The following is a 15,069-nucleotide window of genomic DNA, read 5'->3' on the forward strand; positions in this document are numbered from 1 at the left end:
GAGGGGCCCTATTCTCTCTCTAGTTAACCTTTTGTCCTTAATGTATTTGTAAAAACCCTTTGGATTCTCCTTAACTCTATTTGTCAAAGCTAACTTATGTCCCCTTCTTGCCCTCCTGATTTCCCTCTTAAGTGTATTCATACTGCCTTTCTACCCTTCCAAGGATTCACTTGATCTATCCTGTCTATGCTTCCTTCTTTTTCTTAACCAAACCCTCAATTTCTTTAGTTATTCATCATTCTCTATAACTACCAGCCTTTCCTTCCACCCAAACAGTCATATACTGTCTCTGCACTCTCATTATCGCATTTCTAAAGGCTTCCCATTTTCCAGCCATCCCTTTACCTGTGAACATCTGCCCCCAACCAGCTTTTGAAAGTTCTTGCCTAATACTGTTGAAATTAGCCTTTCTCCAGTTTAGAACTTCAACTTTTAGATCTGGTCTATCTTTCTGCATTACTGTTTTAAAACTAATAGAATTATGGTCACTGGCCCCAAAGTGCTCCTCCACTGACACCCCAATCACCTGCCCTGCCTTATTTCCCAAGAGTAGCTCAACTTTTGCACCTTCTGTATTGTAGGTACATCCACATACTGAATCAGAAAAGTTTCTTGTATATGCTTAACAAATTCACTCCACCTAAACCCTTAACACTAAGGCAGTCCCAGTCTATGTTTGGAAAGTTAAAAGCCTCTACCATAACCATCCTATTATTCTTACAGATAGCTGAGCTCTCCTTACAAATTTGCTTCTGAATTTCCCTGTGACTATTAGGGGATCTATAATACAATCCCAAAAGGTGATTGTCCCTTTCTTATTTCTCAGTTCCACCCAAATAACTTCCCTGGATGTATTTCCGGGAATATCCTCGCTCAGTACAGCTGTAATGCTATCCCTTATCAAAAACACCACTCCCCCTCCTCTCTTGCCTCCCTTTCTGCCCTTCCTGTAGCATTTGTAACCTGGAACATTAAGCTGCCAACCCTGTCCATCCCTGAGCCACATTTCTGTAATTGCTATGATATCCCAGTCCCATGTTCCTAACAATGCCCTGAGTTCATCTGCCTTCCTGTTAGGCCCTTTGCATTGAAATAAATGCAGTTTAATTTATCAGTCCTATCTTGTTCTTTGCTTTGACCCTACTTGTCCTGACTGTTTGGGTCTTTTCTCAGCTGCACAAGTCTCAGAATGATCTCTTTCCTCACTATCTCCCTGGGTCCCACAAATGCTCCACCCCACCACCACCAAATTACTAGTTTCAATCCTCCCGAGCAGCTCTAGCAAATATTCCTGCCAGTATATTAGTCCCCTGACATAGCCAGACTTGAACCCAGATCCCTAGAATATTACCTAGGTCTTCAGATTTATAACGTTTAGTGATAATACTTACATTAAATTATTATTTCATGAAATACTTTTGTGGAAATTGAAGAATCATTTTTGTGAAATAGGGACCCAATTAGTCTTGTAATTGTTCAAATATTAAAAATAATTGAAATGTTATTTAATTTATGTAACAAAGAAGCACAAAAATATAGCCCACAACAATGTACTTAATTATTTCATTTTCTGGAGCCTCAAAATTACTGTTGCTGTATACAGCAATGACTTAAAGAGGAAATCTGATGAGGCAGGAACATGAAATTAGGAATATTGAATTTGGCCATTGCAGTGACATCACAGATACATACATTTCATGATTAAAAGTACATTTGCAAAGACTTACATTATATCCCAGATGATGCAGGTACCATCATAACTTGCTGTTACACATTCTTGGTCATTTTTCTTAATTTTAATACATGACACAGTTGATGTGTGCTCCTTCAGACCTGCAGAAAACTTATGGCTTTTTGCAAATATTTCCCATATTCGTATCTGAAATTAGAAAGGTAAAGATTGATTTAAAATGGGTAATGGGAATAATAGTCAAATGGAGATGGCAAAGCAGAATTTCCACAAGTGGAATGTGATAGAATACAGACATTATACCTTCAATACAGCAGAATATAGAGCACAATGTTCCCTTTTCTGGAGATGGTGAAAATGAGAAATACAGTAATCAGATCAGTTGGCCTTTGTGAAAAATTTGCTTCTTTGCACGAACTCACTAATTAATGTTGGGCAAGAATGACCTCAACTAATCACATCCCTGATCACCTTCATCCTCACAGTCAAGAAATGGGGCTGGTTTCCAGACTGTAAAACCATGGTAACCAAGCTTTGGAGTGGGGCCACCATTATCTCCAATCAGGAAGCAATTAAAGCACGAATTGGGGTCAAATGGATAATCTCTGAAAGCACCTTTACTTTTGCCTCTGACCCAAGATCCCTACCCCAAGCAAGCTGATATGAAGTACTCACCTTATTGCCACTGGATTCCCCAAGCAGTAGGCGTTAACTGACAGACTTGAAGGCCCAGAAGCGTCATTGCTGACTGAGCTTCTGGAGACTTTCATCATGTGTTGAGTTCTTTGAGTCACTGAGAAACTCATCCATGCTGGCCTGTCAGTTCTTAATAGGCTAAGTGGTGGGTGATTAGACAGGTTTTTTTTCTGGCATTATGGTGGTGTGTTAGTAACCACCTCATAATACACCTGCCCCCATACTTTACACAGAATTTGGGAAATTTCCACCAAGATAGTGTAGATTCTGTAGAATATAGGGATTCCATGCAGAGGAATGAAAGGTGTAATTTGCAATCATTGAGATACCATGTGGACCACAACTGCTGTTAATAGCTGTGTTGTCACTGCAATTGATACAAAGGGATCAAGTCCCACCTGCTCCAGAGGTGAGTCACAAACGCATATGAATGAGATGATTGAAAGTATCAATTGCAGTGTCAGTAATGGCAAGAGAAACAAAGTTCATAGAATGCTTAGTCACAGCCATCTAGCAGGCACTCTGTTTTCTATAAAAACAGACTCATTTCGACTGCATGTATGACATAGATAACAGCACGAGTGAATCAATTTAAGGAATGTTGAAATCACGGAACCTAAATGACCAGCTCTTACTTTGGAGCTGATACAGCATGAGTACAGAATCAGAAAATCAAAAGGTTTACAAGAAAAATAATTCTAGATGAATTGATTCGGCTGAGAATATGAGAAGGGAGGATCCAGGGACAGGTAGCAGTACCTTGAGATAGTAGGACAGATCATGTATTGCACCTGCAGAATGTGAGAGCTCCTAGACACCAAACTTTTAAGGGCAAACAGTATCTGTGGGATTCATTGAACTGGAGGCCAGGCTGCAGAAACGGCAACATATTAGGGAGAGTGAAGGTTCTGGACAGTTCGTACCAGGAGGCAGTAACTTCTCTAGTTTAGGGTCTTCTGATTTAGTTAATAGTCAGGGACAAAAGGATCCTGACTGCAAGTGCAGAAGATAAGGAATTGAGAAGATTCAAATGGAGAAAACTCAGCCATTGCAATTGCATGACTGTTTGAGATGCTTATAACGTTTAGGGAAAAAAATTGGGACTGTAGGGTAGATTAACAAACTGACAAGAGGCAAAAGGTGTGCTAGAAAAACACAGCTGGTCAGGCAGCATCGAGGAGCAGGACAGTTGACATTTCAAGTATAAGCTTTTCACCAGGATTGTGGGGGGCCCAAGGGAGCTAAGAGATAAATAGGACGGGAGGTGGGGCTGGGGGAGAAGGTGGCTGGGAATGCGATTAGGTAGATGAAGATGGGGGGGCAATGGCGAGAGGTCAGAGTGGAGGGTGGTGTGGATAGGTGGGAAGGAAGATGGACTGGGGTTGGACAGTTCAAGAGGGTGGTGCCGAGTTGGAGGACTGAATCTGGGATAAGGTAGTGGAAGGGGAAATGAGGAAACTGGTGATATCCACATAGATCCCGTGTGGTTGGAGGGTCCCAAGGCAGAAGATGAGGCATTCTTTCTCCAGGCATCAGATGGCTATAATTTGGCAGTAGAGGAGGCCCAGGACTTGAACGTCCTCGGCGGAGTGAGAGGAAGGGAGTTGAAGTGTTCGGCCACAGGGTGGTGGAATTGGTTAGTGCGTGTGTCCCAGATGTTCTCTGAAACATTCTGCAAGTTGGCGTCCTGTCTCCGCGATGTAGAGGTGACCACACTGAGAGCAATGGACATAGTAGATGACATGTGTGGAGGTGGAGGAAAATCTCTGTTGGATGTGGAAGGATCCTTTGGGAACTTGGATGAAGCTGGGGGGGGCGGGGGTGGGTGTGATGGGGGTGGTATGGGTGCAGGTTTTCCCCTCTTGTCGTACCAAGCGAAGGTGCTGAGAGTGGGAGTGGAGGGGAGGAGTTGTGGACCAACGGAGTCTTGGAGGGAATGGTCTCTGCAGAACACTGATAGGGGTGGGGAAGGAAATATATCTCTAGTGTTTGTAGGTGGCGGAAATGGCAGAGGATGATATGTTCTATCCAGAGGATGATGGGGTGGAAGGTGAGGATCGGGGATACTGCTTTTGCTGTAGTTGGAGAGGTGGGGTTCAAGGGCAGAGGTTCAAGTGGAGGGAATGTGCTGGAGGACATCATTGACAACGTGGGAGGGGCAATTGCTGTCCTTGAAGAAGGACTAGTGTGGTAGAGAGGGCTTCCAACTAAATTGCAGGACTGAGGGATCAAGTATGATAATATGTAACAAGTTAAGGAGAGAAAACTAATCAAGAGAACGAAGTAGCAAACAGGGCAGGCAAAATTGGAGCCTGCAAATTTAGGAAGATGCTAGCAGTTAAGATCAGCGATTACAAAGATGGTAAAATGAAGATTACTGGCTCTGTAGTTGAATGCATATAGAACTTGTAACAAAATGGGTGAATTGACAGCTCAAATAGAAAGAAATATGTGTGCTCTAATCGTTAATACAGAGATAAAAGAAGTCAAAAGTTGAAAGTAAATATTGAAAACTCCGTGACATTTCAGAAGGACAGGGAGCTAGGAAAATGGGGAGAGATAGTTCTGTTAATTTAAAGGTGATATTAGTACATGATAAGAATTGGCCTTAATTGTAGGCATAAAGATTAGAATCTGTTTCTGGAGGGATATGAAATTGTAAAGGCAGCAGTAACATGTGGAATAGTTTACAGGGCCCTAGGAGCAAGAGAAAGGGCCTAAAGACAGTCACCACCACTTACAATAATGAGAGGGAGGATGACCTGGAGACAGTAACCACACCTAAAAACAAAAATCAATATCGAGGAGGGCCCTCCGCTTCAGTAACAGTACAAGAGCAAGCCTGGAAAGAGATGCAGTGGTTTTGTTCAAGGTTCATCCTGAGTAATTCCATGATGCAGGACTCTGTGCTATACAGGACACTCCCAGTAATGCACACTGCGACAAGCATCAACTACACCTGGAGGACCAAGAACTTGGTGAAATGTGCTCTTTGGTCTGCCAGAAATGTGCTGGTCTTCCACTGCAAAGAGTTGACCTTGATCAAATATTACAGACTGGCACATCTAAGATCCTGCACTGAATGTTGAGGAGCTTGGGGCAGCTGCCACCAAGGCATTATAGGAAAGACCCACAGTCTTTCTGCCAAAATATAATGAGGGTCTGTTACATTTCAGGATACAATAGTTGCCTTAGTGGGAATGTAAATAATTTATTTTCGTGATTAGGAAATGCATCAGGATTGAAACAAAATGAATAATGTCAAAATTCCACTGTACTTTCTGCAATGTCTGTATGGACCTGTTTTGTATTTGTTACATTTACTTATAGATAATTTATAAATAAAATATATTTCTGAAATGGAAAAAGGAACGTGAGGGAGAATGGGGAGAATAGTTTCATAAAGAGAGAGTGGAATCAGCAACTTCTCAAATAATGTGAGAAAGCAGGGTCAGCAACTTCATCAAGAAAAGAGCAGACCTGTTTAAGAAGGACCACAATGCTGGGAGACAAAAAACAGCAGCAGAGAGCTCCTTCAAATTGTTTCACCAGTCAGAGTCACTGTATGACATCACAAGGAAAGAGGTTAGTGTTGCTGGGTATTTCTCCATGTCTCTTTTGATTAACTGAATGACTTAAATCAGGAGATGTTATCACAGCTGAACAGTTAGGAAATTGGGTAGCATCTTACAGGAATCAGATGAGAAATCCACTGAGGCCTATATTGACATCTGGAGGAACTCATTGCATTTTTATACATTTACCATGTGATGAACTGCCAATTAAGGGATATTCACTTGTTAAATGCCTTATTAACAACATATTGCACCTCAATAATTTTGAGCTTTCCATTTAACCAAACCTGCTAACAAACTAGATTTTGAGAATTCTTGACATGAAAATCAGAGTGAATACCTCATGATTTCAACTCATCTCTGGCTTTGAGGAGCCTTCACATTGCTCAGCATCAAGGCATGATCCATGGCTCCAGTCACTTGCACCCCTCATCCATGGACTTTGGGATCTGACATTTCCCAATCTCTCGCCACAATTATGACATCTTTCTAATCCAACTTCAGAATGCTTGGAAAGCACAGACTTGCATCGCAGGGTTTGCCAGCAACTAGCACTGAAAAGCTGCTGCAAGGGCACTTTCTTGCAAGGAAAGGCACTGAAAGATTGCATTATTGATGTGGGTCTCAGTACAGCAGGCAGTCTCTTTTTGATGTAAAGTCTTGTTCACTCACCCAGCACACCATAAGCAATTCTGTGCACATCCTGAGGCTGAAGCTGAATGAATGATGGGAATGCCTAATAGTCAGAGGGAAATTGAGAAACAAACTTGTAAGGAGATCTCAGCTATCTGTAAGAATAATAGGGTGGTTATGGTAGAGGATTTTAACTTTCCAAACATCGACTGGGCCTGCCATAGTGTTAAAGATTTAGATGGAGAGGAATTTCTTAAGTGTGTACAAGACAACCTTCTGATTCAGTATGTGAATGTACTTACTAGAGAAGATGCAAAACTTGACCTACTCTTGGGAAATAAGGCAGACTGAGGTGTCAGTCGGGGAGCACTTTGGGACCAGAAACCATAATTCTATTCGTTTAAAAATAGTGATGGAAAAGGATAGACCAGATCTAAAAGTTGAAGTTCTAAATTGGAGAAAGGCCAATTTTGATGGTATTAGGCAAGAATTTTCAAAAGCTGATTGGAGGCAGATGTTCACAGGTAAAGGGATGGCTGGAGAATGGGAAGCCTTCAGAAATGAAATATCAAGAATCCAGAGAAAGTATATTCCTGTTAGGGTGAAAAGGAAGGCTAGTAGGTATAGGGAATGCTGGATGACTAAAGAAATTGAGGGTTTGGTTAAGAAAAAGAAGGAAGCATATGTCAGATATAGACAGGATAAATCGAGTGAATGCTTAGAAGAGTATGAAGGAAGTAGGAGTATACTTAAGAGGGAAATCAGGAGGGCAAAAAGGGGACATGAGATAGCTTTGGCAAATGGAGTTAAGAAGAATCCAAAGGGTTTTTACAAATATATTAAGGACAAAAGGGTAACTAGGGAGAGAATAGGGCCCCTCAAAAATCAGCAAGGCAGCCTTCGTGTGGAGCGACAAAAAATGGGGGAGTTACTAAATGAATATTTTGCATCAGTATTTACTGTGGAAAAAGATATGGAAGATATAGACTGTAGGGAAATAGATGGTGACATCTTCAAAATGTTCAGATTACCGTGCTAAATGTCTTGAAACGGTCAAAAGTGGATAAATCCCCAGGACCTGATCAGGTGTACCCGAGAACTCTGTGGAAAGCTAGGAAAGTGATTGCTGGGCCTTTTGTTGAGATATTTGTATCATCGATAGTCACAGGTGAGGTGCTGGAAGACTGGAGGTTGGCTAACATGGTGCCACTGTTTAAGAAGGGCGGTAAAGACAAGCCAGGGAACTATAGACCGGTGAGCCTGACCTCAGTGGTGGGCAAGTTGTTGGAGGGAATCCTGAGGGACAGGATGAGCATGTATTTGGAAAGGCAAGGACTGATTAGGGATAGTCAACATGGCTTTGTGCATGGGAAATCATGTCTCACAAACTTGATTGAGTTTTTTGAAGAAGTCACAAAGAAGATTGATGAGGGCAGAGCAGTAAATGTGATCAATATGGACTTCAGTAAGGCGTTCGACAAGGTTACCCATGAGAGATTGACTAGCAAGGTTAGATCTCATGGAATACAGGGAGAAATAGCCATTTGAATACAGAACTGGCTCAAAGGTAGAAGACAGAGGGTGGTGGTTGTGGAGGGTTGTTTTTCAGACTGGAGACCTGTGACCAGTGGACTGCCACAAGGATCAGTGCTGGGTCCTCTACTTTTTGTCATTTACATAAATGATTTGGATGTGAACATAAGAGGTACAGTTAGTAAGTTTGCAGATGACACCAAAATTGGAGGTGTAGTGGACAACGAAGTGGGTTACCTCAGATTACAACAGGATCTGGACCAGATGGGCCAATGGATTGAGAAGTGGCAGATGGAGTTTAATTCAGATAAAAGTGAGGCGCTGCATTTTGGGACATGACTTATACACTTAATGGTGAGGTCCTAAGGAGTGTTGCTGAACAAAGAGACCTTTGAGTACAGGTTCATAGCTCCTTGAATGTGGAGTCGCAGGTAGATAGGATAGTGAAGAAGGTGTTTGGTATGCTTTCCTTTATTGGTCAGAGTATTGAGTACAGGAGTTGGGGGATCATGAGTACAGGAGTTGGCTGCACAGGAGATTGGTTAGACCACTGTTGGAATATTGAGTGAAATTCTGGTCTCCTTCCTATTGGAAAGATGTTGTGAAACTTGAAAGGGTTCAGAAAAGATTTACAAGAATGTTGCCAGGGTTGGAGGATTTGAGCTATAGGGAGAGACTGAACAGGCTGGGACTGAGGGGTGACCTTATAGAGGTTTACAAAATTATGAGGGGCATGGATAGGATAAATAGACAAAGGGGAAAGATATAAAAGAGATCTAAGGGGCAACTTTTTCATGCACAGGTTGGTACATGTATGGAATGAGCTGCCAGAGGATGTGGTGGAAGCTGGTACAATTGCAACATTTAAAAGGCATTTGTATATGAAGAGGAAGGGTTTGGAGGGATATTGGCCGGGTGCTGGCAGGTGGGACCAGATTGGGTTGGGATATCTGGTCGGCATAGACAGGTTGGACCGAAGGGTCTGTTTCCATGCTGTACATCTCTATGACTCTAAATGTGGGCCTTGTGGAGTGCTACAAGAATGGGTCCTGAGGCCGCAATTATTTATCAGCTATACTAATGACTTGGAGGGGCAGAGTGTAATGTTTCCAAATTTGCTGACAATACAAAAAAATACGAGGTAGGGCATATTGTGTTAAGGACATGAGGAATCTGCAAGGGGTAGAGATAGGTTGAGTAAGTGGGTAAAATCTTGGAAGATGGAGTTTAATGGAGTTTCATGTAGGAATGTGTGAGGTCATACACCATCCAAGGGCCTAAACAGTTTTTCCAGGTGAAGTAGCACTTCACCTGTACCTCCTCCAGTCTTGCGTATTTTTTTTCACGGCACCCAGTGTGACCTATTCTACATTGGAGAAATCAAACGCAAACTGAGTGACCTCTTTGTGGAGCAGCTCCAGTCTGTGTGCAAGCAGGATACCGACCTTCCCACAGATGGTCATTTTAACACAGCATCCTGCTCGCATGCCCACATGTCTGTCCTTGGCACGCTGCAGTGTTCCAGTGAATTACAGCACAAACTGGAGGAACAATACTTCATCTTCAGACTAGGCACTTTACAGCCTTCTGGGCTTAATACTGAGTTCAACACCTTTTAAATTGTGAACGAGCTACCATTTCTTCCCTTTCTTTTAGCTTATTATCATGTCCTCTCTCCCCTCCCCACCATTCCAGCAGGACTGTCTGTCCTTTCAAGTCTGGGAGGAGACACACCATTGTCCTGCCATTCTCACAGTCCGATCACTTAATCTGAACTATCAACACTTTTTCTCCATCATCACCTGACACCCACTACCCCCACACCATTGCACTCTACTCCCCCAAACTGCATAAATGCTGTCCCCTCCACACTTCACTTCAGCTCTGATGACGAGTCATCCAGACTCGAAACGTTAGCTTGCTCTCTCTCCATGGATGCTGTCTGACCCGCTGTGATCTCCAGCATTTGTTGTTTTTGGTACAGATTTCAGCATCTACAGTCATTTGTTCCTACTCCATCTTAAAAATCAGGCTGTTAGTTAAACAGAGAAATTCCAAAACAGCATAGTATAAAGGGATCTAGTTGCTTCTGCTCTTGAAACACAAAAAAAACTTGCATGCAAGTGTAGTAATAATTAAGAAGGTAAAATGGAATTTTGGTCTTTAATGCTAGGAGTTTTGGAGTTTAAAAAACAGGGAAGGCATGTTACAATTGTACAGCTTAACAATGAGGTTGCACCTGGAGTGCTGTGTACAGTTTTGGTCCCAGTATTTAAGAAAGGATGTCCAGGCATTGGAAGCTGTTCAAAACAGACTCATTAGGCTGATTCCTGGAATGAAGGGCTTGACTTATCAAGAATGGCCAGAAAGGTTCATCCTTTATTCAATGGAGCTGACAAGAATGATGAGCAATTTTATTGAAAAACACAAGATTCTGAGGAGGCTTGACAGGATAGATGGTGAGAAAATGTTTCACAAATGAAGGAAATCTCAAACTAAGGGACATAGTTACAGAATAAGGAGATACTCATTTAAAACTGATAAGCTACAGAATTTCTCCTGGAGGGTAGTGATTGTCTGGGATTCCCTACCTCAGAGAGTTGCAGAGGCTAGATCACTGGAAGTATTTCAGGATGCAAGGGGCAAATAATTTTTGAAAATCTCAGGAGTTGAGGAATATGATGAGGTGAAGTGAAAAAGAATTTGAGGCCTGGGGTATATCAGCCATGGTCTTGTTGAAGAACGGCAAAGAAGGGTTGAGTGGCCGATAGCCTTCTCCTGCTCCAAGTTCAGGACAGTTAGATTGATGCCTATTATAATAGAGCACTTAGAAAATTTCAATGCATTCAGGCAGTGTCAATATGATTTTGTGAAAGGGATTTCAGGTTTGACAAATATATTTTGGTTCTTTGGGAAAGTAATAAGCAATATGGATAAGGGAAACGTGGAGGTATGGTGTTTTTAGATTTCCAGAAGACATTTGACAAGGTACTCCATCAAGGTTACTATGCAAAGTCATGGTCTAGAAGGTAAATATTAGTACAGAAAGAAGATTGTTTTGATAACGTGAGATGGAGAGTGGAAATAAATGGACCATTGGCAAGTTTTAAGAGATGGAGTGCCACAGCTGGGCCTGATCAATTTATTACTGCCAGGTTTTAGGATTTTTATCAAAATCTAACAGATATGAACAATATCCTCCAACTATCTGCAGCAAATTCCTTGCATGGATAGTTCATGCTGGTGCAAACAATAATTTACGGTTTAGCCAATTTGCCAACACATATGAACAATTTAATCTATTACAGTATGATTCATTTCACACATCCCCCTACTGCTAAAAAAAGCTTTCTATTGTTATTTTCATAACTATATGTTCAGATTTGCACACACATTTCAATATTCATCATTAGCAAACTCTCCCCCCATTATTAATGAGAAATCTTTCCCCGGTCCAAGCCCAGTTTACTTATCCATTACCTTAGCCTTAGGTTCCATTATTTCCCCCATTGACTTGTTTGGTCTGATTGCATGGTCCTTCATGGTAGATAGGTAAATTGAAGCAGTGTCAATGGAACTCCAAGTCCCCAACCCATGTGGATAATGAGGATTTTCTATATTCTTCATCCTTCATTCCTGCATCCTTTACTAAAATACTTAATCTTTTGGAGGACAGATGGAAAAATTGCATTTGCTATTTTAACACAATTAACTTTGTGTCTAAATTCCAGCCCCATGATGTCAATAACACTTCCTTAATTTCTTTAGCAAAGACATTATATTCCATTAAAAGAACACAATAGTGCCCCAATTGTGTAACTTTAAAAATCACAGATTTTGTTTGCTTGACATATTTAGTTTCAGCTATGTTTTTTCATTTGCGCCAAATTAAAAATAACAGAATTTCATTGGATGCTACATCTACGCTAATAAAATAACTGATTTTGGCCATTTTATGAAGAACTTTTATCAGGGTTTAGTGTATCATCATCTCCAAATTTGAAGCATTGAATTCTCAAATTCCTTAATTTTGTCGTATCCTGATTACTCAAGAGTTTAAGAAACATTTTAGCCAACCTACTCCAAACACTGCATACGTGCATCCACTGTCTAAGACTGCACATTGTAGCTGAAGAAAAGGCTTTGGGAGTCAGGATGTGATTTCATAACTGCATAATTCCACCAAATGCCTTGTTCTTGTCGCTGCTATAATTATTTGGTTCATTCAGTTAGATTCTGAACAATAGTGATCTCCAGGGTCCAAATGGTTTTGGGCAATGGTAACCTCCAGGACCTTGGTGGTGTGGGGAATTTGACAATGATGATGAAACTACTGAATGTTCCAAAGAGATTGGTAGACTTTTTCTTTTCAAGAAGCTCATTGCTTTGCACTTGCATGGTGCAAATGTTGTCTGTCACTTATTAGATCAAGCCTGAATGTTGTTTAAGATTTGTTGCATGTGGGTATAAACTGATTCAGTCTTCAGAATTACAATTGGGACATTGTCAGTACATATTGCTTTTTCTGGATCCAGTATGGTCAGCTGGCTCTTGATATTAAGGTCAGTGATTTTTTGAATTCATTTATGGGATATAGATATCGCTGCGTTTGCATTTATGGCCCATTTCTAGTTGCCCTTGAGAAGGTGATGGTGAGCTACCTCTTGAACCGCTTGCATTCAATTTTCGTGTAGGCACACAATGCCTTTAAGGAGAGAGTTCCAGGATTTTGACCCAGTGACATCGAAGGAATGGAGATATATTTCCAAGTCTGGATGGTAAGTGGCTTGGAGAGGAACTCGCAGGTGGTGGTGTTCCAATGGATTTCCTGCCCTTGTGCTTCAAGGTGGAAGTAGTTGTGGATTTGAGAGGTGCTGTCTAAGGAGCTTGGTGAATTTCTGCAGTGTATCTTGTAGATGGGACTCACTGCTACTACTGAGAATCGATGGTACAGGGAATGGATATTTGTGGATTAGGTACCAATCAACACGCTGCTTTCCCCTGGATGGTGTCAGGCTTCTGAAGTGTTGTTGCAGTAGCATTCATCGGATAGAGTGTTCCATCACACTTCTGACTTGTGCATTGTAGGTCTATCAGCTTTGAGGAGTTGGGAGGTGAGTTATTCAAAGCAGGAATCCTATCCTCCAAACTGCTCTTCTAGCCATTGTCTTTATATGGCTAGCCAAGTTCAATTTCTGGTTAATTGTAACCCCTAGGATGTTGATAGTAAGGTATTCTGTGATGATAATACCATTTAATGCAAAAAGACAATGGCTAAGTTCTCTCCTGTTGGAGATACTCATTCTGGCATTGTGTGGCATGAATGTTCCTGCACTTTTCAGACCAATCCTAGACACTGTCTTATTTTTGCTGTATTTGGATATGGATTACTTCAGTATTTGAACAATTGCCAATGGTGCTAAACATAGTGCAATCATCAGCAAACATTCCCACTTCTGATCTTTATGATGAAGGAAAGGTCATGATGAAGCAGCTGAAAATGGTTGGACGTAGGATACGTAGGACATGGGACGTAGGATCTGAGGGATCCCTACAGAGATGCCCCAGAGCTGAGGTCACTGATCTCCAACAACTACAACCACCTTCCTTTATGCCAGGTATGACTACAATTAGTGCAGAGATTTCTCCCTGATTCCCATTGCCTCCAGTTTTGCACAGGGTTGACGCTTCGTCAAATGCAGCCTTGATGATATGGGCAGTCACACTCTCCTTACCTCATGAATTTAGCATTTAAGTCCATGTTTAAAGTAAGGCTGTAATGAGATCAGGAGCTGAGTGGCCCTGTTAGAATCCAAACCATATATCAGTGTGCAGGTCATTGTTGAGCAGGTACTGCTTGATAGCACTGTTGATGACACCTCCCATCACTTTAGATTGAGCATAGACTGATGGGCCTATAACTGGCCAGAGTAGACTCTTCCTGATTTTTGTGTACAGGACATACCTGGGCAATTTTCCATATTGTCAGGTAGATGCCAGTGGCATACCTTTCCTGGAAAAACTTGGCTAGAGATGCAGCATGTTCAGGCAAAGGTCTTCAAAGTTTTGCCAGTTGTTACAGTATCCAGTATTCAGCTGTCTTGTGATATCATGTGGAGTGAATTAAATTGACAGAAGATTGTCATCTATGATTTTAGGATCCTTTAGGTGAGGCCAAGATGGATTATCCTCTTGGCACTTCTGAGTGAAAATTGTTGCAAATGCTTCAGCCTTCCCTTCAGCACTGATGTGGTAGGCTCCCCTATCATTGTGGATGGGGATATTTGTGAAGCTTCCTCCTCCAGGTGGCTTGTTTAATTGTCCACCACCATTCACAACTGGATGTGGTAGGACTCATGAGGGCAGAGTGGTGGATGTGATCTATATGGACTTCAGTAAGGCATTCAACAAGGTTCCCCATGGGAGACTGGTTAGCAAGGTTAGATCTCATGGAATACAGGAGAACTAGCCACTTAGATACAGAACTGGCTCAAAGGTAGAAGACAGAAGGTGGTGGTGGAGGGTTGCTTTTCAGACTGGAGGCCTGTGAGCAGTGGAGTGCCACAAGGATCGGTGCTGGGTCCACGACTTTTTGTCATTTATATAAATGAGTTGGATGTGAACATAGGAGGTATAGTTGGTGAGTTTGCAGATGACATCAAAATTAGAGGTATAGTAGACAACAAAGAAGGTTACGTCAGAGTACAGTGGGATCTTGATCAGCTGGGCAGATGGAATTTAATTTAGATAAATGCGAAGTGCTGTATTTTGGAAAAGCAAATCAGAGCAGGACTTATACACTTCATGGTAAGGTCCTAGGGAGTGTTGCTGAACTAAGAGACCTTGGACTGCAGGTTCATAGCTCCTTGAAAGCAGAGTTGTGAGTAGATAGGATAGTGAAGAAGGCATTTGGTATGCTTTCCTTTATTGGTCAGAGCATTA

At 41.7% G+C, this 15,069-nt stretch overlaps 1 protein-coding gene across 1 annotated transcript in view; it reads right to left on the reverse strand.

The window, feature by feature from the left end:
- cfap52 (cilia and flagella associated protein 52) overlaps positions 1 to 15,069 on the reverse strand; it is an 88,733-nt gene that overhangs the window by 37,232 nt on the left and 36,432 nt on the right. The window contains exon 11 of the mRNA XM_072558428.1: positions 1,728 to 1,879. Coding sequence (XP_072414529.1) covers positions 1,728 to 1,879 — 152 coding nt within the window. The remainder of the gene's footprint in view (positions 1 to 1,727; positions 1,880 to 15,069) is intronic.

The sequence above is a fragment of the Chiloscyllium punctatum genome, chromosome 39 (genome assembly GCF_047496795.1).
Source record: "Chiloscyllium punctatum isolate Juve2018m chromosome 39, sChiPun1.3, whole genome shotgun sequence".
In the NCBI taxonomy this organism is placed as follows: domain Eukaryota; kingdom Metazoa; phylum Chordata; class Chondrichthyes; order Orectolobiformes; family Hemiscylliidae; genus Chiloscyllium; species Chiloscyllium punctatum.